The sequence below is a fragment of the Pristis pectinata genome, chromosome 6 (assembly GCF_009764475.1).
Source record: "Pristis pectinata isolate sPriPec2 chromosome 6, sPriPec2.1.pri, whole genome shotgun sequence".
In the NCBI taxonomy this organism is placed as follows: domain Eukaryota; kingdom Metazoa; phylum Chordata; class Chondrichthyes; order Rhinopristiformes; family Pristidae; genus Pristis; species Pristis pectinata.
The window spans coordinates 20,039,726-20,066,105 of record NC_067410.1 but is presented as its reverse complement, the minus strand read 5'-3'; the positions used below and the strand labels follow the sequence as shown (position 1 = coordinate 20,066,105).

Sequence of the window (26,380 nt, the reverse complement as noted above, 5' to 3'; positions counted from 1 at the left end):
TTGCTGGTATCTGCTTCTACAATTTTCAAGTTGGAATTAATTTTATAAGCTCAGTGCTGTATACACAGGAGCTCATGCATGCTGAGCTGGACATTTTCTTGGATGTCAATGGCACCACACTCTGTCTCCACCAATACTCCTCACCATCACACCTCCCCCCCATCCCCCCCCCCCCCCCCCCACACACACACACACACACACACACACACACTCCTAAAGCAGAACTGGTGTTAGCTTGACTCACTAAAAACTCTTCCATCTAGGTGCAACCAAGCCCAGATTTTATATTCAGCTTGCGGAAGGAACTAGATGTTGTGACCTGATAGTATGAGTGTGACTTGCTTTTGATACAGGAATGCTGCTGCAGACCCTAAACTGGTTCTGCTGCAAGATTATATACTTTGGAGATTTTCAAGTGCCTGGAGACTTTTGCTCTGACTAGTCTCATCTTCTATACTAATACAGTCCTGAGTAAACACATGAAGCAGCTTAACCAACTAACCACTGACTGCTGACTGCTGAATGCTATCATGGAATTAGCTCCATGTGAGTTGAATAACTCAAACTGACAGTGATGGTTACAGCCTCATGATCTGGACAGCCTAATTCAAGTGATATTTTTCCTCAGGTTTTGAGATATTCGTCAGCTCAGATCACTCAGTTCTCATTGATTTATGAAAACTTAGATTGCAACAATTTGCTGTTTAGAAATTAAAGATACAAAATTCTGAAAATATTAAATGAATCAGGCATCAACTGCAGAGAGAGAAAAGCTAAGTTAATGTTAAAGTCAGTAACCTTTCATGCAAACTGATTAAAATTCCAGTTCTGATGAAATATTACTGAAATGAAAGATTGACTCTTTTTCTCTATCCAAAGGTGCTGCCTATCTTTTAGATTATTTCCTTCTTTTTCTATTTTGATCCCAGGTTTCCAGAATCTGTGGTATTTTGCATTAATCTTCCTGTATATGCTTGATAAAATAATATAGAGAGAACAAGAATGTCAGGAAGAATTTCATTTAGGTAATGAAACTGTTATAGGATTGCAAATTATATAAAATTGGGTTCAGTTACTTATGATTTAAAGTATTTCATAGAAAGAAAAAGAAAGCCAACATGGAAAGAAATAACTTTGCAGATTTTCTCACAAGAGCTTATCACTATGGAAATAAAAGCAAGAAAATTATGAGATTGATTACCCCAGGGATCACTGATGGCCCTTTTCTGATTTTTTAAATCCACATGAATGACTAGATTCAGACATGCAATAAATATTGCTCAGACTTGACAGATGGTGCTAACCTCATGGGTGGGATCAACTGTGATGAAGCAGCCATGGGTCTAGCAAAAAAAGATTGAAAAATGCAACCATGATATGAGACAATGCCTGCACTGTATCCTCACCTGATGAAATAAAATTAGTGTTGGCGGTGCAGTTGGTGGAGCCTATGAATAATTGGCAAAGTATAGCCTGGGGGAGAGGCATCAGGAGCTACTGCAGCACCATTAAGAGTCCCTGCTGAGACTTTATCCAACTGATGTTTTCATCATCCATAAGGCAGGCCCTTGATCTAAATGTTTTAATAGAACAGCTCAATTAAGATCCAAGATCTAAATACCCATCACTTCTAATGAATAATAAATAATTGTTTTAAAGATATCATGTCATTTCTCTGGCATGTCTCTATCGAACATTTATCATAGGTTACTGTCCCTTTACTGGAGTCAATTATATCGGCTGCTGGTTTGCATAGAGCATTACATAATGTAAACCAATTAAAATAAAATGAGAGCATTTATGAAGTGATGAGAAAAGCAATTTCTTTCAAAGACTGTTGAACTTCCATTTAGAAGCTTTGAAGCATTTTAATTGATTGGTGTAGTCTTAGAAACTGGATTGCAAAATATCTGTAATGTTGAGTAGTAGTTGTGCTGTTTACTGAGTTTGTTCTAGAATTTTAAAATGATTTATTTTTGCTCTAAGTAAATGAATATCTATGATGGCTATTTTTTACTAAGTCATTCTTAGCTTGCTTTTTAGGTGTTAATAATTATAAAAAATATTTTCCCTCTGATGTGGCTTTCATATTTTCTATTTCTCCAAATCATGTAAATATACAACAGAAAATCACTGTTTATAGACATGAAGGAAACACATTTCCACTAAAAACTGGATCTCATGATTAAAGAAAATAATCTCAGATTATCCTTAATTGCATATTTAATTGGTGGGCCTTAATATTAAAGAGTTAGACCTGTAGGAGAAAATAAATGCAAGAAGAAAATGAGGAAGAGGACATTTATGCACACAACACCCACCAAGAGTCCTGTCCTTTTCCTATTACTGCACAATATCACCAAGATCTCTTCACATCCAACTTTTGTCACAAGTTACAGAAGGAAAAAACATAGTCAGGCTATTGGCAGAATAGAATGAGGTACCATGAGCTTAGGTCAGTGGAATAGGTTGCAATGTAAATTAGAATATAAGTTGCCTTTTGATTCAATTTTATGTATATAGAAAAATCAAGCATTTCAATGAATTGAAGTTAATTTATTTGATTAATGTGTAAAATATCATCTTTAAAAAATAACTTAATTGGCAAAGTCGAATGTGATTAATTTGATAGTTTTATTCCAAATGCTTTCACTTTTCATAAGTTTATGAATCCAGGTATTTGATAAATATTAGAAGCATTGGCAGTTCCAGCATCAATCCCATTCAGTACTTAACTGACATAACTTCTCTGAGGCGAAATTCTTTCCTGCACTTCTGCCATATTCTTATCCATTCCCAGTGATTATGTTGTATGTTTTGAATTTAGCTTAAAGAATTTTGCATGGAACTTTCCTAAAAGCTTTGGTTCCACAGTAAGTGATTTTAATTATAAATGAGACTTTGATTTACTTTATACTATTTTTCAGCACAATCTTTTCTGCATCCAGTTCTGACTTAACATTGTACTAATTTAAGGATTCTGAGCTCTTTAGGTATTTAATGTTTAATTACATATGGAGTAATAGAGCAATACAGCATGGACACAGGCCCTTCGGCCCAATGAGTCCATGCCAACCATGGTGCCCACCCGTGTAGTCCCAATTTCCTGCGTTCAACCTATATCCCACTAATCCCCACCCCTGTATTTACCTTTCCAAGTGCTTCTTAAATGATACTATTGTACCTGCCTCAAGCATTTCCTCTGGCAGCTCATTCCATGTACTCACCACCCTCTGCATGAAAAGTTGCCCCTTAAGTCCCTTTTAAATCTTTCCCCGCTCACCCTAAATCTATGCCCCCTAGTTTTGGACTGCCCTACCCTGGGGAAAAGACTGCTACCATCTACCTTATCTATGCCCCTCATGATTTTATAAACTTCTATAATATCACCCCTCATTCTTCGACACTCCAAGGAATAAAGACCTAGCCTGGCCAACCTCTCCCTATAACTCAGACCCTCCAGTCCTGGCAACATCCTTGTAAATCTTTTCTGCACTCTTTCCAGTTTAACCATGTCTTTCCAATAACAGGGTGGCCAAAACTGTACACTGTACAAGTGTGGCCTCACCAATGACTTATATAACTGCAACATAATGTCCCAACTCCTATACTCAGTGCCCTAACTGATGCAGGCCAGTGTGCTAAATGCTTTCTTCACCACTCTGTCTACCTGTGACACCATTTTCAATGAATTATGCACTTGTACTCTTGGGTCCCTCTGTTCCATTACACTCTCTAGTCCCCTACCATTCATAGTACAAGTCCTACGCTGGTTTGACTTTCCAAAATGCATCACCTCACACTCATCTGTATTGAAATCTATTTGCCACTCCTTGGCTCACTTCACTAACTGATCAAGATCCCCCTGTAATCTACAATCACCTCCTTCACTATCAGCAACACCTCCTAAATTCATGTCATCCACAAAATTACTGATCAAGCCTTGTGCATTCACATCCAAATCATTTATATAAATAACGAACAACAAGGGTCCCAACGCTGACCACTGTGGCACACCACTAGGCACCACTACTGTCAAAAGTACCAAGTTAATACCTTTAGAAATGTGCCCATTTGTGAAAACTTGAAACAATGGCCTTTAATTTAATTTAAACTCCACTAAAGCATTGATATTGACACTTAGCAGCTTATCATTTATTAGGAAACAAAAGATAGCATTTTATGAGAATGAAGCTTATTTACAATTTGTAGATCATCATCTCAAGATATCTAGTTGAACCCTGATCATATCACCATAGCAATAAATGATAATTTGCTGTTCTTTCTATAAATTCAGCCATCCAGTTAAAATATATTCTATTATTACCTTTGCTGTGTGACTTGTAGTGGCCTATATCAGATTTCATTAAGTTATTATGATTGGGGATAGAAAAACATAGTTATCTCCAATTATAGCTTCCGTTTAATTTCTCATGTTAAGAATCTGTCAGAGTTCTCCTTTCCACTTCCCTGTTTCTCTACCCAAATGAACAGTACGCTTAGTAGAATTCTACGTACTTTCCCCAGAGATGTGTGGATGGTGACAACACTTCAGTGTAATTAACCGATCAATTATATTTGATGTTTGCATCAATCTTAGTAAATGAGATTAATTTTGTGCACATAATTTGTACATAAATATCCTCCACTCAACTGCGTTTTCATGAATAAGTTACCTTACTTTAATTGGGAGGAGTCACTGTAGCTTTGGCCGTATATTCTGTCTCTTTTGCTCTTTATAAAGACTCGGTTCTATGAGTAAGGTTACTTCGTTTGTTTTTTATAGACTATTTGCTGTGGGTCTAGATATTTGTATGTCCCTAACTCCAACTCTATATAGCGCTGTCAGCAGAAACTCTGCTGCGGACAACAAAAAAGCTAAATGTTGTGTTTTAAAGAAAGATCGCTAAAAACAGAACAAAAAATTACAAACAAAAGTATATGAAATGAAATGTTTGTCATTAAATTTGAATCACTCTGGACAATGAAATCTGAGTTCTTCAATGTTCATTATCAATCGTATAGCAGAAGATTTCTGAGCAGTCTTCTTAAAAATTCTACAGTTAATTGAGTTGAAGGGGAAAACTTGATAAGTTACAAAGTATTTTGCGAATGTTTGATTGAACGGAGAAAATAATCTTTTTAACAGAAGCTGCAGGAACCTCTGTTTTTGTGATCTCCTAGCTATTACTGTGAACCGAGGGCAAGGCTTGACTGCAGGCATCACAGCTGAATCCAATCTAATTAGGGATCTGGTCCAAATCCTTCCTGAAATGTTTGACTCGTTCATTGTTCTAGCCAGCTAGTGTAATGGTTCTTTTGTTCAAAACTATTTTTCTCTCTTCAGTCTCCTTTACTCTTATCATTCAATTCATTTTACTGTACTTGGAAATCTGCTTGTGCTTGTTGTCTCATGAAGAAAGGTAATCCATCCGATAGTTTTGTCAATTACTGTATTGCCATTATGTTAGTACTTTATTAAGGTCTGGAACTTGCTTGCTATTAACTCTCCTTTAAAGAATCGTAGAAATTAAGCCATCCTGATTTAGCTCAATAGGACCAACCTACTACAATATAATATTTTTTTTCTCTCTTCTGAGAAAAACTCCAATTATTTAATTTTTTTTCTTGGAAATCTGTTGATCTATGGCATCTCATGAAGAAAGGTGATCTGTCTGATGGTTTTGTCAGTCGTGCTGTTGACATTGTTTTGGTATTTCAATAAGGATTTTTACATGTAATCCCTAGTCATAAAGTCGTTAAGTCATACAGCATAGAAACAGACCCACCACATCCATGCCAACTTTTTTGTTCACCTACATTAATCCAATATGCCTGCATTAGGACTGTATCCTTCTATGCCTTGCTTACTTAAGTGTCTGTCTAAATGCCTCTTAAATGTAGTTATTGTATCTGATTCCACCACCTCCTCTGGCAAGTTCCAGATACCAACCACTCAGATCCCCTTTAAAGCTGCTGCTTCTCGGTTCTTATTTTTGATGGCCCTAACATGGGAAAAGATTTTGACTATCTACATTAATTATGCCTCTTTTAATCTTATATACTTCCATCAGTTCACTCCTCAGCCTCCTTCACTCCAGGGAAAATAATCTCAGACTTCCCAATTTCTTCCCATAACTAAAGTCCTCCAATCCAGGCAATATTCTGGTGAACCTTCTCTGCACTCTCTCCAGCGCAATCACATCCTTCCTATGACGTGACAATCAGAGCTGCATGCAATACTGCAAGTGTGGTCTAATCATATTTTTGTGAAGTTGCAACATTAAATCCCAAGTTTATATTGTCTGTTCTGACCGATGAAGGCAACCGTGCCACATGCCTTCTTCACCATCCTATTGACCTGTGTTGCCATTTTCAGGGAACTATAGACTTGGACCCCTAGGTCTCTCTGTTCATCGACATTCCTTATTGCCCTACCATTTGCTGTATATGTCCTAACCCTATTTAACTTGCATCATTTCACACTTGTCAGGATTAAATTCTGTCCGTCAATTCTCCACCGACTTTCCATCTAATCTATAATCTTCTGTAGCCTTTGGCTTTTTTTTCTTTTTATGTACTGATGTTCTCTATAAATTTAAATCATGTTCATACCAGGGTTTAAATATGAAGAAGCACACCATGTCATTTAATTACTTTAACCAGTGGAATTTTGAAAGGAATTGAAGATCATAGAGTTTCCATTATTACAATGTTTATGAAAAAGATAGGAAAATATCCAGATTATAAAATATTTTTAATGCAGAAAATGTCTTTAAGCTGCACTAAAGAACTAATTCCCAATGTATATATTACTGTAATTTGTGTATTTTTCTGGTAGAGATGTAACAAAATGCACATGAGAAAATCTAGCTCCTTTTTATGTTAGTATACATATTTTGTTAAAAGCAAACAATTCCTAAATAGTTTAGAAATTTTGATTACACAGAGACATTTTTGAGTCTATTTCTAAGTAAAAAGCCTCCTCTGAAAGTAAATACAGTGAAATAATTTTTGCCATCTGCTTTCCTCATTTATTGCTCTTGCTCCTTATGAGACTGCCAGGATATGTTGACATGCATCCCCTAGCAATAGTTCTGGTGCTCAGCATTTACTGCACTACAGGAAGAGTCACTTCCATATTAAATCTTCTGAGAGAGTAATACCTGTCCACTGGAATGTCTGTTTTCATCTAATGAGATTACCTTCATCCCTGGTGGCAAAACCTATAAAAATTTCAAACTGACAGTTAATCACATTTGCAGGATTTGTCCTGAATGGTCAATATCTTGATTCCAGCAAATTTGAAAACATGATTCCAGTATCTCCAATAGATTGGATTGTTAGGAAATGAATGGGACTTAAGTATTTGACAATGTTGGGTGAAGAGCATGACTAAAAGATAAGACACAATAGGTAGATTTTCTAAGCCCTCACACATGTGCAGATATCTTACCCATTTCGGATAGGTATTGGAAAGTCACAAATGTTCAATCTACACAGGTTGCAGCATGCAAGGTGAAAGTTATATTGCAAGAACCGGTTGGCATGGAATGAGTTGAAGTGGAAGATTATGAATTATTGAAAATTGGTGGTTAGAAGAGTGTGTAGGTTGGCAGGTTTGCAGCTTGGAAGAAAGTGAAAGGAGTATAAGAATAAATAAAGGGTTAGAGATGAGGAAGTCTTCGGTAATCACCTAAATATTTTCTTTACTCATATATTTAAGCAAAGGATAGCCTTGTTTCCATGTACTTTACAAACATATTGAAAGAAAAAGTATGAAAAACATAACCTTGCAAAATGATTAAAAGGACATAAATCATTTCATTTAATGAGTGCAGCATCTCACAAGAGATCTTAATTCAGAAAGTTCTGATTTGATTAAAAAAAATTCAGATTCATCCTTTTTATAATGTAAGTGGTGTTGAGATAAGAACTAGTTACAGATCTAGAGACAAAGGTCAAAAGCCCCCAAGCTCTAGAACAGCCTGTTGGTTTAAAAAAAGTCCAGGTTAGGCAGTTAGGTTCATCTATTGCATGATCAGATGCAGAGTAAAGCCTCTATCTGCTTTGGCGGTGTAATTTAGCCTCAGACTGGGGACATGCTGGATGAGTTCCTACTTTACACACACAGGCTATCCTTGTGACCTAATTGAGACCTGCACACAACTGATGTTGAATTGAGACTTCCAAACCTGAATAACTATTGCCAACTTTGTGATTGTGGGTGTGTGCTGACCCATCCAACATTAACAATCTACATGTCCATAAAATATAATAGATACAATAATTCATAAAATAGTTTTGGAAAATGATATATATCTTTGTATTGGCCTCAATTGATGCTTGAGGCATGTAAGTCTCTAGCATTTATTTGAACTTTACACTGAGAGAAATACCTCTCTAAATTCAAGGAGTAAATTTGTTTTAGATCCATTCTTCCGTGTAAGGTAATTCATCACAGAGTCAAATCAAAGTATCAGAGGTGAAAGGGCATCATGCTAATTTATTATGTTATCCAGTGCTCATAGATACTTTTCAGTTCCAAGGCTAACTAGAACCTTCATGCATCCCAAAACTTAGTACAATTTTGTACATGGAAGTTTGAAGTTAGGATAAGTTGTTGATAGATATTCCTGTTAAATATTGGAAGTAATTTCTATTTTCAGTAAAAACAACTTTACTAGGAGGAGGAATTATTATAACTAAAGTGTTTAACTCTTACTGCATTTTGGCTTCTTGTTTGCTACTTCAAGCACTCAACCAGTCAGAGGAGCATTGATTAAAATGTCATTAGTCATGGGTAATATTTCAGGACCTATCACTTTACACTCTTTCACTCTCTATGACATTGTTTCAGGATCTAAAGCAGCTTGCTCCTATTGCACAAAAGAACAAGAGAAATGTTTGTCTCTCACTATGGCGACCTCTTTCCACCTTGTTTGTGTACTGATACATTATCAGCGTTTCTAATGCTTCTGAATGTCATCAAAGTGAGCTGTGGATATTACCACATGGATTTTATATTTGGGTTTGTTAAATGTTGCACTGAATTGTTTGTCAAAGGATTCTACAAATGATATCATTTGCTACTTTCAAAAAACTTAGGTTTGTTCTGTGGCTCATTTAAGCAAACAGTGGGAATGTACAATTAACAAGAGCCAATCTCTGTCAAAAAAACTCAACATTAAAACTTATCTCAAAAGGAGGATTGCCAGGACAATTAAATGTTTGACATTTTACAGTGAAACTACAAAAAGTTACCCAACACTGAAGCTTTGATGAATTCAGGATCTTTGTGCAAACTCAGTATTCCTATTTTTCCCATCTTTTTTAACCTTCAAAATTCTCTGGTTCTCAAATAAAATGAAACTACAGCAAAAAAAAGTACAGTGACTAAAATTGCTTAAAGTTTGTTGAATAATACTTTTAGTGACACCAAACTAATTTAAGGATCTGATTTGGCACTTATAGGTTCTTAGTTCTAATGTAAGAACATGCATCAAGTATTGTTGATATTGAAACATTACAATTTCCATCTCTTTCTCAAAAATGTCAAGAGCATCTGAGAGTAGAAATGCATTTTCTGTATTTTTAAGCATTAGTTTGTACAATTTTACTCTATCTCATTTTACTTTTAACTGACAAACACTGACATTTTTACTCTATACTTATCATGTATCTCCACATGAACCAAAACTATCTACACCAGCCTTTGTCTTTGCATTTTGATGGACCATTTTATCGTTTTATTTTGAGCTCTTAAAATTGAGCCTCAAAAGGACACAATCAAACAGATGGAAAGTTCAATCTGCAAGAACTGGAACACTCAGAACTTAATTTAGATCACTGCACATCTACAGCTATTAAACTGTAAGCTTCCAACTTATAGCATTGCAATCTTCAATTAGTTCCAACTCAGTGTGAAACCTGCAAAATGTTCTCATTGGATTGTTTCTAACACTGATATATTGATGGGGGTATTTTATGTGCTCATTTGTTTGGCTCAACCAGTGAATTCAATTCAACAATCTTTAATTGACTGACAGCTGTGGTAATGGATGATCAGTGAAGTCACTCCATTATTTTTTTTCTATTTTGGTTCTTTCCATATTACATATACCACTATCTTTGTCTTATTACTGGAGGATTATCTTCTTAGATGCTTCTCAAGACCAAATCTCTCTGCAGGAAGAATTGGGCAACTGCTTTTCCTAGCTCCTGTGTACTGTGAAACATTTAGCATTGTTTTAAACATTGTTTAACATTGTTTTACAGTTTTGCTTAATATTATATACTTTTGCTATATATTAAAAATATTTTTGGTTTTAAATCCCACAATAGAAAAAGTTAAACATAATTCATTTTTAATTAACTTAATGTAATATGTTTTGAGATAAAACAGTAACAAAGGATAATAATTCCTATTTATCAGCAGCCAGCAAGATGGCCATTTACCCTACCTGCTTTGGAATTCAGGTCACTAAAGTGAAAGGATTAATTGCTGACTCAATGTACCACCCAGTGACTTATTGAAAAGCTCTTATGTTTATTTGATGTTGCATATTAAATGATAAGGATATCAAAATTGATGTAACTACTTGTTATAACAAACAGTATACTCCTCTTCTACAATTCCAGCATGAATCTGAGTTGATTCAGTAGAAGACAGCTGTATTTGTTATTATGGTGTGAAAACGGTTGCATTTTCATACAATGAAATGTGAGTTTCAGTGAATGCAAACTTTCTTTAACTAAATCATGGGAATGAAGCATTTGTCTCACTGAGCTTCACTGATAATGTCTTGGATTGAAATGAATTTATTATCCTGTAAATAAAACAATCAATGGTGAGCAAGCAATTCCAGGCAAATCACCAGGGCGCACCAGAAAGTGTATGGTACTTTCTGCTTGTTATGATAGCTGTAAATGTGTGTCGGAAAGGTGTTTACATATGTAAGCATAGTTTAGAACCTTATAAAGGGCAGTTATGGTAAGAAAAGCCCAAAAATGACAGTAATCTTAAAGGGATTTGCTCTTACAATTTATTTACTTTTCTTTTAGGTCAGAGGTCATGAAGTTTCAATTCCTACAGTCAAATCCTCTGGAGGGGAAGCCTCCTCTTGCATTGTACGAATGGAAGGGATGTCCTCCGGTGCCTCAGGAACGCAGATCGCCAACAGGCGATACAGAAGCATCAGCTTATAACAGTAAGAACATTCGGAGGATGTTCATTGTAAAATTCTATGATGTATTATTTAATGCAGATGCACCTTTATTTCTTCTCATCTATTTTTCATATTTGTTTACTTTATTTCATTTCATTTTACTCTTTCAATTCTAATTTAGTTCTTTTATTTGCTATTTATTGGGATCACTTTTGATGAGGTTCTTCATCCACATGTTATCGATAGAGCAGTCTGTCATCCCACTGCCCTGGACTAGAATCAAATCCATACCCAACAATCTACATGTTATTGTCTAACCCATTATACCTGCTGAAAACGACTATAGGCAGGTTGGATTATAAACTATTAGGCAAGTTTGAAGAGTCATTTGCAACATTTTGATCTATTCAGGGGCATTTGTTAGTTAGTTCCTGCGAATATATAGATTCAGGGCATGGTTTTCTTCCTGATTGTTTCATAGTTGTTTCACAGTTGCATGCCTGCAATCATACTTTGAAAGGTACCCTGAGTGGCAATAGAGCAATGCAGCTGCCTGATCATTTGCCAATATGAGCTGAATTGAGTGCAGCTGCCTATGGTTAGCTCCTTATTGCACTACTGTTCAACTTTCTCATTGCCTTCCTGTATCCAAGTCTAACCCTGCAGTTACCTTTGGAACTGCCACATTGCAGAACCTCAAAGTCCCACTCCAATAGCTATTTGGTAGATTGTTGTTCTTGCTGTTGCTATGAAGCAGTTTTCACCATTGGAACTTCTTTAACATTATAGTCTACCCAGCGCCCAAATACATAAGTGTCACTTCATGAGACACAGTCCTGCACCCAAAAGTGGGAGCTTTGGTAGGCCTGATGTTTCTGGTGCTAACTCCATTGCATTGATTAACTCAGAGAGGTTGGAAAAATCTGCTGATGAAGTGAGAAGAGATAAGTTGGGACAAATGGGAAATATAAAACTGCTTCAACTTTAGATACAAAATTCTTCTGTGATGGCAGAAAAATGGAAAATAGAGATAAAATCATCCAGGAAAAGAAACATTATCAAAATCCAGTTAGACGGCAAATGGACCTGTGCTCATGCCTGAACGGGACTCATGATACAAAAGGAAATATATTGTTATTTTAAGGAAAGACAAAATATTTTAGATTAAGTTGGACATTGCTTTTTAAGGGCAACTAATCACTTAAATATGGATAAGAAAAAATGCTAGTGCTCTACAATATATGTAGTGTAGTTAATGTTTTGCCTTGTAAAGTTATGAAAAGGGTGTGGAGGATAATGCCTTTTGTGGTTATTGTGAAAGGAATTAAATCTCAGCAATCATTCTCAGAAAAATTAAGGGCAATGCAGACATCAGGATTGTCTGATACAAACAAGAGCAAGTGTTTGAGTCAGGGACCGATACTGCCATGAGGGGATAATGATGCAACAAGGCTGAAAACTAAATCTTTTATGAGCCCATTCATAGTAAACTTTAAATTTTAAACCACGTGTATTAATGCAAACAAAAATCCATACAAATGCATATCAGAAATGCACGTAAAGCAGATTACGATTAGTAATCCCTATTTATATAGCAGTTCTAGAATTTTTACTGCAGGATCACAATCATAATATAGGTTTGTGAAATAGATCTCATGATATTTTCTTATTTCTAAACCAGAGCAGAACTCTAGAGACATATGCAAACTATATTCAATATAATTTTTATTAATAAAGAGGACCAGATCCAGCTACGTTATTATTCAATTGCAAAATGCACAGCTCGTATTTAAAATTTTATCATATTTTAACACAGCTTGTATTTATAGTGTTTAAAACAGTGCTGAATATTCAACAGATTCTGACTTTTGCTTTTCCTGTCCAAGCTATTACAGTCAGAATATAAGAAATACTTATTCACTCATAGATCTTCAATGTTTTGATTCCTGACATGTGAGTTATTATATGCAATTATCATATTATCCTAATGTATTTTCCATTGGAGCAACATCTGATTAGTTTGTGGATTGGAATTGTGGTGAATTAAGGCTTGTAGTTCATAAATTTCTAAGCCAAAGTCTCAAAGACAAGAAGCTTTGGGAAAATTCTGAACTGCCAGTGCCTATAAATAGTTTTTTTTGTGTGTAATTGATTTTGAAAGCTAAGTATCTGAACATTTCCAGAAAAATGAATAGTGCAATCACATCCCGGTACTGAAGTGTTGCAGATCTAAAAATTTAAATGACATTAAATGTTGGCTTCTCTACATCAACTAGTTGAAGAACAGCTGTTCCGCTCAGTAGAAGGTCAAGCTGCCTCAGATGAGGAGGATGAGAAGTGGACTGAAGATCAGAAGACCCAGGTGAAAGAATTGAAGAAACTTTTGAACCGGCTCTGTTGCTGTGGGAATGGGTGAGCAGGACTGCTGAACTTAAGTAACCATAGAACATTAGCTTTCTCACTGCGAACAAATGCAAAAATCTAACAGAAGGGATATGCATCCCTATTACTGAGTAATCAACGGCCTCCAATTCCCCCCAGTCCCATAGATTAAGGAATGCCAAACCTCCTTAATTCTCTCAGAGAGAATACAGCTCAATTTTTGAAACAAGTATTAAGATGGAGGCAATTTCGTTGCTGATGTAATATTTGGTAAACGAGGATAAGACTGGTTCAGTGTAGCAAAATCCACACAATGTGATCCCTGTGCCAGTAGCTGATCTAAAGGGACATTTTTTGCAAATGGCCAAGATGAACAGTCAGGAAAATGTTAAGTATACAGTATTTAATCTAAAAGAGAAGAGGAATATGAAGAAAACATCAGATTCCAAAATAACTAATAAAAAAATAATGTTAATGTACATTCCTTTCCCTGAAATATATTGTTGAATCATTTGGGCTTTAACAGCAGCCTGATGATTTCATGGTTATTTTTCCTCTTACTGCCATGGTGACTCTTGGTTGCTCGTCTAGCATAAGCTTTCAGTGTCTTTCAGTGCACAGCTAGGAAGAGAAGAAACTTTAAGCTGCACTTTTCTGATTTTTTTTCCAGGTGTATGGGATCATAAGTAACTAATTTGCAGATTAAGTTATTAGTTTCCAGTGGCCTGGTGTTTTAATCCAGAAACATGAGTTCAAATTCCACAGCTGCAACTGTGGAATTTAAATTCAAGTAATTAAATACATTTTAAAATAAGTTTCTATAATAGTGTCACAGAGTCATACACCATGGAAGCAGGTGTATGATTCTATGACACTATTCAGTTCACCACGTCCATGCTGATTGGTGGGCACCTATCTGTATTAATCCCATCTTCCAGCACTTGGCCCATAGCTTTCAATGCCCAGGTAATTCGAGATGTCTAGATGTTGCTTGTCTAGACACCTGCTTCCACCACTCTCTCACCAGTGCATTCCAGGTACTCGCCACTCTGGGTGAAAGAGGTCCCCCTTAGATCACCTCTAAATCTCTTAACCCTTGCCCTAAATCTATGTCCTCTCATTTTATTCATCTCTGATAAGGGGAAAAGGTATCCTACCTCATAGTTCACAAGATCACAAGATCACAAGATAAGGGAGCAGAAGCAGGCCATTCGGCCCATCGAGTCTGCTCCAAGGAAAAGGGAAAAAGAAATGGGGTGGGAAAAAAAGAGAGAGAAAAAAAAAACTATTCTAATCCCATTTGCCAGCCTTATCCCCATATCCCTTGATACCCTGACTATTTAGATATCTGTCTATCTCCTCCTTGAACACCCCCACTGATCTGGCCTCCACTGCTGTGCGTGGCAAGGAGTTCCACAATTTCACCACCCTCTGGGTAAAGAAACTTCTCCTCATCTCTGTCTTGAAACTGTACCCTCTAATTCTAAGATTGTGCCCTCTGGTCCTGGACACGCCCACCAAGGGAAACAGCCTAGCCACATCTACTCTATCCTTACCTGTCAACATTTTAAATGTCGCTACGAGGTCCCCTCTCATCCTTCTGTACTCCAGCGAGTACAGTCCAAGAGCCGACAAACGCTCATCGTACTTAAGCCCTTTCATTCCTGGAATCATTCTCGTAAATCTCCTCTGAACCCTCTCCAACGTCAGCACATCCTTCCTAAGATGCGGGGCCCAAAACTGCGCACAGTATTCCAAATGAGGCCTCACTAGCGCCCCGTAGAGCCTCATCAACACTTCCTTACTTTTATACACTATACCTCTCGAGATGAATGCCAACATAGCATTCGCTTTCTTAACCACCGATCCAACCTGGTGGTTAACTTTTAAGGTATCTTGTATAAGTACCCCCAAGTCCCTTTGTACTACCGCACTATCAATCTTCTCTCCTTCTAGATAATAATCTACCCGCTTATTTCTACTTCCAAAGTGTACAACTGCACATTTCTCAACATTGAATCTCATCTGCCATTTTCTTGCCCATTCTCCTAAACTGTCTAGGTCCCTCTGCATTCTTTCTATTTCCTCTATGCTCCCTACTCCTCCACTTATCTTGGTGTCATCCGCAAACTTAGCCACACAACCATTTATTCCATCATCCAAATCATTGATGTACAAGGTAAAAAGGAGAGGCCCCAACACCGACCCTTGCGGCACACCACTAGTAACCGGTAACCAACCAGAACGAGATCCTTTTATTTCCACCCTTTGCTTCCTGCCAACCAGCCAATTCTCCACCCATTTTGCTACCCTGCCCATAATTCCATGACCTCTCATCTTATTAATCAGTCTCTTGTGAGGCACCTTATCAAAGGCCTTTTGAAAGTCTAAATACACAACATCTACCGCCTCTCCCTTATCCACCCTACCTGTGATTTCTTCAAAAAACTCCAATAGGTTGGTCAGACAGGACCTCCCCTTCACAAAACCATGTTGACTAGGTCCTATCTTGCCTTGCGCCTCTAGGTATTCGGTAACCTCCTCCTTGAGGATAGACTCCAATAATTTTCCCACCACTGACGTCAGACTAATAGGTCTGTAATTGCCTTTGTGCTGCCTCCCACCTTTCTTATATAACGGAACTACATTCGCTACCCTCCAGTCCTCCGGAACCATGCCAGAATCTATCGATTCCTGAAAAATAATCGCCAACGCCTCCGCTATCTCCACAGCCACCTCCTTCAGAACCCGGGGATGCACCTCATCCGGTCCGGGAGACTTATCAGCCTTAAGCCCCTTTAGTTTTCCAAGCACCTTCTCCCTATTAATCTCAATTGAACTCAGCTCCAATTCGTGAGACTCCTGACTAATGGGCACATTGCTTATGTCCTCCACGGTGAAGACCGATGCAAAATATTCATTCAATTCCCTTGCCATCTCACTATCATCCATTATAATACCTCCTGCACCGTTATCAATTGGTCCTATGTCAACCCGTGTCTCTCTTTTATTCCTTATGTATTTAAAAAAACTCTTAGAATCCTTCCGAATGTTGTCCGCCAGCTTCCTTTCGTAACTCATCTTTGCTTTCCTAATGACCTTCTTAGTTTCTCTCTGCAGATTTTTAAAATCGTTCCAATCTTCTGTTTTCCCACTAATTTTTGCTACTTTGTACGCCGCCCCTTTTGCTTTTATTTTATCCTTCACCTCCCTCGTTATCCACATCTGTGCCTTTTTTCCATTCAAAACCTTCTTTTTTCTTGGAATATATCTGTCCTGCATTGTCCTTATTTCCTGTAGAAATTTCTTCCATTTTTCCTCTGCCGTCCCTCCAGCTAACTTACTCCTCCAATCAATTTGGGCCAACTCATCTCTCATACCTTTGTAATTTCCCTTATTCCACTGAAATATCGATACACCAGTTATCAGCTTCTCCTTCTCAAACTTGAAACTAAACTCAATCATATTGTGATCACTTGTTCCCAGTGGTTCCTTTACCTTTAGTTCCCTAATCACCTCGGGTTCACTACACAGCACCCAATCCAAAACAGCCGATCCCCTGGTGGGCTCCTCAATAAGTTGCTCCAGAAAAACATCCCTTAGACATTCCACAAACTCACTCTCCTGAGTACTACCGCCTTGCTGCATTTCCCAGTCCACCTTCATGTTAAAATCCCCCATAATTATCTTCACATTGTCACTCTGACATGCTTTTTCTATCTCAATCTGCAACTTATGGTCCACTTCCTGACTGCTGTTCGGGGGCCTATATATGACTGCTATTATTGTTCTTTTACCCTTGCTATTTCTCAGCTCCACCCATAAGGATTCCACCTCCTCTGACCCAATGTCCTTCCTTTCTATTGATTTTATATCGCTACTAACCATCATGGCCACACCTCCCCCTCTGCCTACCCTCCTATCCTTCCTATATACTGTATACCCCTTGACATTCAGTTCCCAATCACATCCATCATGAAGCCACGACTCAGTGATTGCAACGATGTCATATTTATTAACCTGTAGTTGTGCCACTAGGTCATCTACTTTATTCCTGATGCTACGTGCATTTAAATATAGTATGTTTAGACTGGTATCTGCTATTGATTTTATAGTTCAATCGTGTCCCATCTTAAACTTCTCCTCTCCAGGGAAAACAGAGCTATTGTCTCCAGTCTCTCCTCATAACTAAAACACTCCATCCCCGGCAACATCCTGCAGACTCTCCTCTGCACCCTCTCTGGCATTATTGCATCTTTCCTTTTGTGTGGTGACCAGAACTGTACTCCAGTTGATGTCTGACCAAAGTGGATTGTGGATTATAATCTCGCTTGTTATAAAAACTTGGTTCACTATTGTCCTTCAGGGTAGGAAAGTTGCCACTCTTTAGCTGGCCTAGCATGTTTGTATCTCCACTGTCACCAATGTAGTTGACCCTTAACTGTGCTCTGAAATGTGTAAACCAATGTAATTGGGAGTCAACACAGTAAATACTGATCTTACCAGTAACATCCACATTCCATGGAGAAATAAAAAGAAGGCTGGATTATGACTTCATTTAGATCAGCAGATTGTGTGAATTGTTTTCTATTTAGACAGGAAAAGTTGAGAGGCATATGGGCCAAATGTGGGCAAATGAGATTATTTTAGATAGGCATCTTGGTTAGCATGGACCAATTGGACTAAAGGGCCTGTTTCTGTGCTGTAAAACTCTATGAATCTATGAATGTATATTATTGAGCTATACTAGGACAACATTGGCCAGCATTTGCTGTTAGTTAGATTTGCTTCTGGATATTTTGTATAATGACACTTTGAGCCCCAAATGGTCAAAAGTGCTAATTGTTAGCTTTGCATTGAGCAAAACCAGCTATCTGAGCCCTAACTTAACAGGGAAGGTAACTGTATATTTCCTTAACCAATCAGAATGAACAATTTGGGCATATTGGCACAAATAGTTCTCCACGTGACTTTTGCCTTGAACACACCCCTTACACTAGTCCCGTGGTCCCTAATGCTTGCATCCACATGGCTCACAGTGTCATGGAGGCTTTCACATCCACCCTGTGAGCTGGAAATAGCAATGAATGGGAATTAGGCCTCAGGCAGAGGAACATGAAGACCTGCCCCCAGACTGTCCAAGTGATTGTCTGACTTCTTGTGCTATCAAAGGCTTTTTTCACTATCTCAAAAAACAATTGAAAGGCATGGAAGTTAATTTGAAAATATTTTTTAAAAAAATATATAAAAATACAAATTTTGTAAAAACGCATTTAACATATGGAAGTAATTAAAGACATGAATATGAATCAAATAGTAGAAGGAAAAAATGACCTTACTTCATTTCCATTTTTAATGAAGGTCAGCTCCCAAGCTCAGTACAATCTGGACCCACTGAGTCCATTGGAGGAGCAGAGTCTGGAAGCTCTTGCATCTGATCACCAGCACATTCAGTAATCCCAGGCTGCAGTGTGCAGATATGAAGGTCTAGGTAGATTAATTGGCCACAGTAAATTGTCCATTGTGTGTAGGTGAGTGGTAGAATTTGGGGGGAACTGATAGAAATGTGATGAGAACAAAGCGAAACAGGATCAGTGTAATGGGTGCTTGATAGCGGACACAGATACAGACACAGATTCAGTTGGCGGAAGGGTCTGTCTCCGCGCCGTATGACTCTATGACAAACTGATACACGTACTGAAGCTAGTTCTATACAGAACCATCAGCCAGTTATAAACGTCATCTGGTCCATTAGACCAAAGACTAAGAATGAAGTGTGAATTATGATGGGTGAAATTTGTTACAGAAAGGGAAATGAAGAGAGGGAAAGAAAGATCAGATTTAGAGAGAGGAGAAGGGTTGCTTCAAAACAAAAGTGTAAATTTGATATTTATAAAATATTAAACAAATATGAAAGATAGTTAACAAAAGGTTGCAATAGATAATTTTCAGTGCCAGAGAGATTGTTTGGCAATAATTAACATTATGTTAATACAAAGAAGTGGACAAGACCTAACTTTTTGTAGTGGTTTCAGTTTATATCTATTGTGCAAATACTGCAACATCGTGCAATTGATTGCATTTTAATGGTTAGCTACTAAATGCAAAGCTAGTGTCAGAGTGGTGCAATGCAGACAACAGCTTTTGGATTCTCACATTGAACAATATGCCCGCTACACCTGGAATTCTGCACAATTTGCAAAACAAAACAATGAACGCTATTGGCTTCATTGTTATTTTGACTCCAAATCATGGATCTTTTAACTGAACAGCTTTTTTAAAAAAATTGTGCACATGGATAACATGCTCAGCCCCATGATAGTTCCCTGTTACATATTATGTTTTCACAGCTGTGATGATAAAACTGTAAGAAAGCTACTATCAGAATTTGGGAACATACGGTGTGATGAGAGCAACAGTGCGGTTTGGGAACTGGTTGAAAAAGTGGCAAAATTAAAGGAACAACTGGAGTTAAAGGAATATGAAACCCAGCAAATGGAGACCGACATCGATCAGGTGACAAATCGGAACATTTTGATGCATTTCTTTTATGTCAGCAAAGTGTAATGGCAAAAATATTCAAGGGGTGCTGTTGTTGTTAAAACATTTTTGAACCAAATTTTGATGCAATGATTCAAATCCTTCATTCTCATAAAATAGAAAAATGTAGATGCTGGAAATCAGAAATGAAAACAAGATGCTGAAAATACTCAGCAGGTCAGACAGCATCTGTTGAAAGAGGAGGAGAGTTGATCATTAAGATCAATGATCTTCCATCAGAACAGGCAAAACTTTGAAATCAAACATGCTTTAAGTTGCAGGGAAGGGGGAGGGCTGAAGGGAACAAAGGGAGTGTTTGTGATTGGGTGGAGACCAAGGGAAACAGAACGGCATGAATGGTGGTGCTGCCAGCTGAAAGAGAGTGGAGCAGGCTTGTTATTCATAGCTGATCCATCTGAAGGAAGGACGTGTGCCTAACCTGCCAAGTATTTCCAGCATTTTCCATTTTCATTGCATTGGTTTCATATTTGTCTGCCATAGAAAGAATGCAACTTGGAACAGAATTCTTATTACATAGAGGATAAATTTTGCTAGTTATGCTTTTGCAAGGAGACTGAAATTCTATGCATTCTTGTGAATGAAATGTGGACATCCTCTTAGATAGTAAAAGTAACTACAGAACCCTACAAGAAGTTTACAACCACGTTATTGCAAAAGTGCACTACTTCCTGGAGAACTCAGAACATGGCTCTCTGCATAACATTATAGAGGATTGACACGTAGTGAACTTCAAATCTGACCGAACACCACATCATCCTGTCTTAGTTAAAAATTTGTAATACACCTCAGGCATGGAGCAGTGATTATTTCAAGTGGTTATTTTAATAGTTCCTCATCCTCCTTCGCTTAGATTCCTTTTAAAAATCAAATTTCATGCCAATAGCCTAACTCAGTTTTGGTTGATGTTTGTTAATTATCAATGTCTCAAAGCCAACTTTTAGAGATAGACAATTCCATTAATGATATGAGAAAATGAACCTTCCTTCAGGTTAGATTTCATTGACTGGACACTTTAAAAAATGATGCCTTGTCAGATGTAACCCAAATATAAAATCGAACTGTTTCCCCACTAGGTTCTGATGCAAGATAGAGCCATTTGATTTAATAATTTGAATTACTTCTTTCGGAAAGAAAATACTATATCTGGAGCTAAATGGCTTGAAATAGTGACTGTATAACACCTGTATCAGCACCAATTTCTGAAATTCCTGTGATTACAATTTTATATGGATTAACAAGTTTGTTAAAAAGCCTTTTCTTAGAAATGTAAAAGTTAACATTAGCTCTTAATGTTATAGAGTGTAATTTTATACATAACCATCAGTAAAAAACTGACAACCCCATTTTGACCCTGTTCTTTGCCAAACTACTGTCAAACTCCTTTCAGCTTGCATTGCTGTGGCAATTGCTATAACATATGGATGGGAGTTCAGAGAATTTCTCTTGATGGTATACATCATAACAACAGTGCGAACAGGTAGTAGCTATGAACTAACGTTTAAGAAAGGCTAGAGCAATGTTTCTTAAGAGGAGAAAGAAAAATAATTCAGAATGACTTGAGGCACAGGAGGGATTGAAAGAAATGAACAGCACTAGGGAAGGGGAGGGGTGGAGAACAAAATCAGCAGCACATGAGAGAGGAAAACAAATATACGAAGAGAAAAAAAGAGAAAATGCAGCAGCAATGAAAAGAAAAACTAGTTAAATTTCCTGTTCCCATTATACAGCCTTACCTAACTTAATGTAAACTGCAAACTTCAATTTCTAATTCCCTATTTTTCATCATTAATATGTTTGATGAAAAGCTGAGAATCCCGTACAAATCCATCAATTACCATATCCTACTAAATTTAGAATATTTTCTTTATCTCTACTCTCAACCTCCTACATTCCAACCTAATAAAAGTCACAAGGTTACCTCCAATTCTGTATACTTCCATTTCAGCTGAAAGTAATACATATAGAACATTGCCAAATTTCTTCTGTGACCTCCATAAAAAACATTTATGGACACTTCCCTATTTACACACATCTTCAAAAAAATTCCACAAGTTAGGAAGGGCTGAGCTTTAACTAATCCATGCTTTCTTTGGAAAGGTCATACTTTCTTCTGTATTGAAATATTGTAATCTCTATTAAATCCACTAAATTCCTTCCCCCAACTTACTTTTAAGGTTTCCTGAACTCACTATACTGAATAACGAGAGACATTCTCTGTTTAAGTCAACAGTTCTGCTGAGAGGCACTGGTTAACAGCATGGTGTGGATCAGATAATTCATGATTTCTGTGCCTGTGGATTGTAGTGGTAGATAGTTATGCAGATGGGGGTTCAGATGCCAGAATCTCTGTCTTTCCTTCAGCACTGAGTCAACTGGTAGAGGTCAGTTGTACTGCACTGAGGGGCTGGATACACTTTGTATCTTGCTGCTTAGCTTTATTCCAGCAGTGGCCCCATTCACTTGAATGGGGTCACTGACCTGGTTGGAAAAGGTAATTGAAGGTAAGTGGTTGCACTTTTTTATTTTAAGTAATATTAATGATTTTAATTAATTTATTTCTGTTAAATGTGTCTATATATCAATGTGGTACTTTTTAGGAAAGACCTTTAGAAACAGTTGAAAAGGCCTTTGACAACTTGAGCTGGAACAAGGCTACTAAAGCAGTCTGGGTGCAGGGACTTAGGATCCACCGCCCAAGGCCAAACTCTAATCACTGATCACTTGGCTTCACAGAACAGCTGCAGCAGTGAGGCCTGATTCTCAATTTGTCCTGTGGGGCTGCGAAGGTCAGTACAACTGCAGAGAGAATGTGGGCGAGCACAGGTTGAGTCAAACATAATGTGGCCCACTTTACTCATTTTATAAGACAGGTTTCTCCCAATTTCTCTTCATAGTTGGAACTGCACCTGTTTATAATGGATCTGTGTTCCCTTTATCTGTTCGTTTTCTCATGAAATATATAACAAAACATTTAATAGCTAGTTCAGCATTTAATAGCTGCTATTTTATTGTGAATGTAAATGTCATCTGGCTATTCAGTTCTAAAAGAACCTTTCAAAATGGTTTCTAAGATTTCTTTTATTTGTTGCTTCCCCTCCTGATCACCAGCAAGCCATCGCTGAGAAAAAGGCTGGACCAGATCAAGACTCCTTACCCATCCAGTATCTCAATGTGTTATTGTCAAGGTTCAGGCCTCACATTTCCAGTTCCACTAAGCCCTGGGATTCTCGTGCTTTGCTGCTGAATCCCAGCACCACTTGTCGGTGGTGTGTTCCATGGTGCAACATGATATTATATTTCATCCTTGGATGCTTGTGCTAAGTGTAGTTTATGTACATTGGATCCTGCTTCCATAGACTTCAATGGCATGGAATTTTGGAAGCAGAGTATAATGCACATATGTATATTCTACAAATGTCTACCTTTTGATACCTTCTGCATTAAATTTTACTACATAATCTCAGTTTCAGAAACATGAAGGGGTAAAAATTATGTTTTTAATTATATGTCACACATTTAAAGTTTCAATAAAATAGTTGACCTTAATCCCTAAAACATAAAGAAGAAATTAGAATTTCAGTTATACTATCCTGTAACTGATTGTGTCCTCAAAAAGGCATAAATATCCTTCAGCAAATCCTTAAGTTCATCATGAGAAATTCTACGCCAGAGCCATTATTTAACTGTTTTTAAGTTTAGAAGTGTAACTGTATTTTCCTATTTGCTTTTCAGCTGAAGGGGTCATTACTGTGTGAACTACAGCGCAAAGTGGATGAGACAGAACTGCTGCAGATGGAGCTGCAGATGTTGGAGACTGAGAGAGTACGCCTGTCACTGATTGAAGAAAAGCTGATGGATGTACTGCAGCTCTTGCAGCAATTACGTGACCTTGTGAGTGAATGATGCTCTGACAACTTTCAGTAATTTAATGCAATGGGCTCTCTCGATAAGGAAAAGCTCATTTCCAGTTGTGCATTAGGATTGATTTATTACATTTCAGAAAAAAGATAGGAGTTTCAGCCTGTGTAGAAATGAATACGCCATGGGGGTTATTAAATGTGACTTGGAAAGTATTTGAGTGCCAAAATGTTAATTAAGCATATTTTCATTTTACAATGTAATCAATAAAATCCTTATTTTATCTAGAATGTGTCCAGGAGATCACTAGGAAAAATCTTGCTCAGCACTCTGGAGTCCTGCAATAATCCTCAGCATGGTGAGTAAACAAATTAAAAAGTGTGAATGCTCTGGTTCTTACTTTGTCCTTCACAGCTTATACAAAGAGGAAATAAAAGAATACTCAACTGATTTACTTGACAGTAATGCATATAAGTCAAATAGAAGTCATTCTATTGCATCTGTGGTGGAAGGGAGAAGATGTGCAACATGTGATAAAATGGAGAAGGCTCAGTCAAGATAGATAAAGCAAGAATAGAATGAGAGAGTGCCACATGGATATCAAAGTCCCAAGGGAATTCCGTCTCTGCTATCCAACGATAGTAAAAATAATGGCATCAGGCCAAATCCTTGAGACAATGATTAAAAGTCCAATGAGAAGGCTTAGCTTCGTTGCATAGGTAAATTGTCATACTCCAAAATGTCATTCCTGCCAAGTTACAGTGAGAAAGTTATATAACCATTTTTTGCTGATGAAATACTAAGATGGTCAAACATAGACAGGTGCAAAAAAAACTATCTGTTGAAGTTCTCCACCAGATTTTACTTAATGTGCTTCACCCAGGTGTTGCTAACTTTTGGGAGGTAAATGTGAAATTTTACTCCAATACCATTTATTGTTTTGTCATTAATCAAGAAATAATGGAAGTTTGTGAGGAGTGAGTAAACATAAACATGTGACTGAAATACTAGCTGTTGATGGAATTCCCATAACTTCACCATAGAGGAAAAAGATTATAGATAATTGAGGGGAGGAGATTTGGGAAAAAGGAGAACGGTATTATTTTTGTCATAGATACATTTTCAATATAGTAAGTGGACTGTATCATAAATATTATAACTCTGTAGCTTTCAGAAGTAATAAGTACTTGTTGAAAAATTTGCAAATCCAATGTCATATTTGGCATTTTAAGTTTATTGACAAATCTACTAATTTTGTCAGGTGCAGAAGTTTTCGAATTCATTAAAAACAAATTGGTAGTATGATTTATAAAACGTTACATGCACTGAGAAATTCTACTAGAAGTTCCTTATGGTTAGCTAGTAAATTAAGACTTTGTGGTTATTGTGTAATTATGTACTTCAGCAGAAACTAGTAAGAACTTTAAGAACATATCTACAAAGCTGTTCCATTAAATCCATTTCAATGCATTAAATACTAAGTCCGCATGACACACAAGTTATCTGGAAAAGGATATTTGGTGCAGCAATTGGGTGCAAAGTGTCAGTCAGAAGTTTTCTGCTTAGAGAGAATGGGGTTCATCAAATTGTTCCAGTGTCATTCATATATACTGAAAGATGACTGTAATCACTTCAACCCAGCAACAGATAGCAAAAGATGAACCGTGAAGTTTGCTGGGAAGTTGGCACTAGCCTATTTGACTCAAATGGGCATGTGCAACAAATGGAGATGGAGAGAATCAGAAATCACACATAGCTGAAAAACCTGTTGAGTCTGCAGCTATTTGGATTGGAAACATTTAAAGAAGGAAGGGACATAATTTCCAACTTTAAGTCTGATTGGTTGTAAGCATTTTCTAGTTTCTAAACTAAATTTATTTGTCAGCAGGACTGGGAGGGGTGCTTTAATTTTTTTTTGTCGTGATCAGGCAGAGAAGTATTATATTAAATTTGAGTGAAAATTGCTTACTAATTATTGAAATAATACTTTAAAATAAAAAGAGTGGTCTCTTAATTATGAAGCCTTAGTATCTTGCCGATTAATGGACTAAAGGTAAAGACAGCATAAGTAGAATATACAGTCCACCCAGTCTGCTCCACCATTCAGTTAGATTGTGGCAGAATTTCTACATTAAATCCACCTTCCAGCACTATCTTGAGGTGCCTTGATCCTTTTCAAATCCCAAAATCTATTGATCTCAGTCTTGAACATAATTATCAAGTGATTAGTGGGTAGAGAATTCCGAATGTTCACAATCCTATGAGTGAAGCTATTTTTTCTCATCTCAGTCCTAAATTTCTGACTCCTTGTTATGAGATTATGATCTCTCAGCCAAGGGAAGCAGCCACTCAGCATCTACCCCATAAAGCACTCTAAGATTTGATATGTTTTATTGAAAGTACCTCCCATC

The 26,380-nt window shown here is 37.2% G+C and overlaps 1 protein-coding gene across 1 annotated transcript in view; it reads left to right on the top strand.

The window, feature by feature from the left end:
* efcc1 (EF-hand and coiled-coil domain containing 1) overlaps positions 1 to 26,380 on the top strand; it is a 62,294-nt gene that overhangs the window by 28,602 nt on the left and 7,312 nt on the right. The window contains exons 2-6 of the mRNA XM_052018171.1: positions 11,065 to 11,210; positions 13,445 to 13,580; positions 19,901 to 20,066; positions 23,844 to 24,002; positions 24,258 to 24,327. Coding sequence (XP_051874131.1) covers positions 11,065 to 11,210; positions 13,445 to 13,580; positions 19,901 to 20,066; positions 23,844 to 24,002; positions 24,258 to 24,327 — 677 coding nt within the window. The remainder of the gene's footprint in view (positions 1 to 11,064; positions 11,211 to 13,444; positions 13,581 to 19,900; positions 20,067 to 23,843; positions 24,003 to 24,257; positions 24,328 to 26,380) is intronic.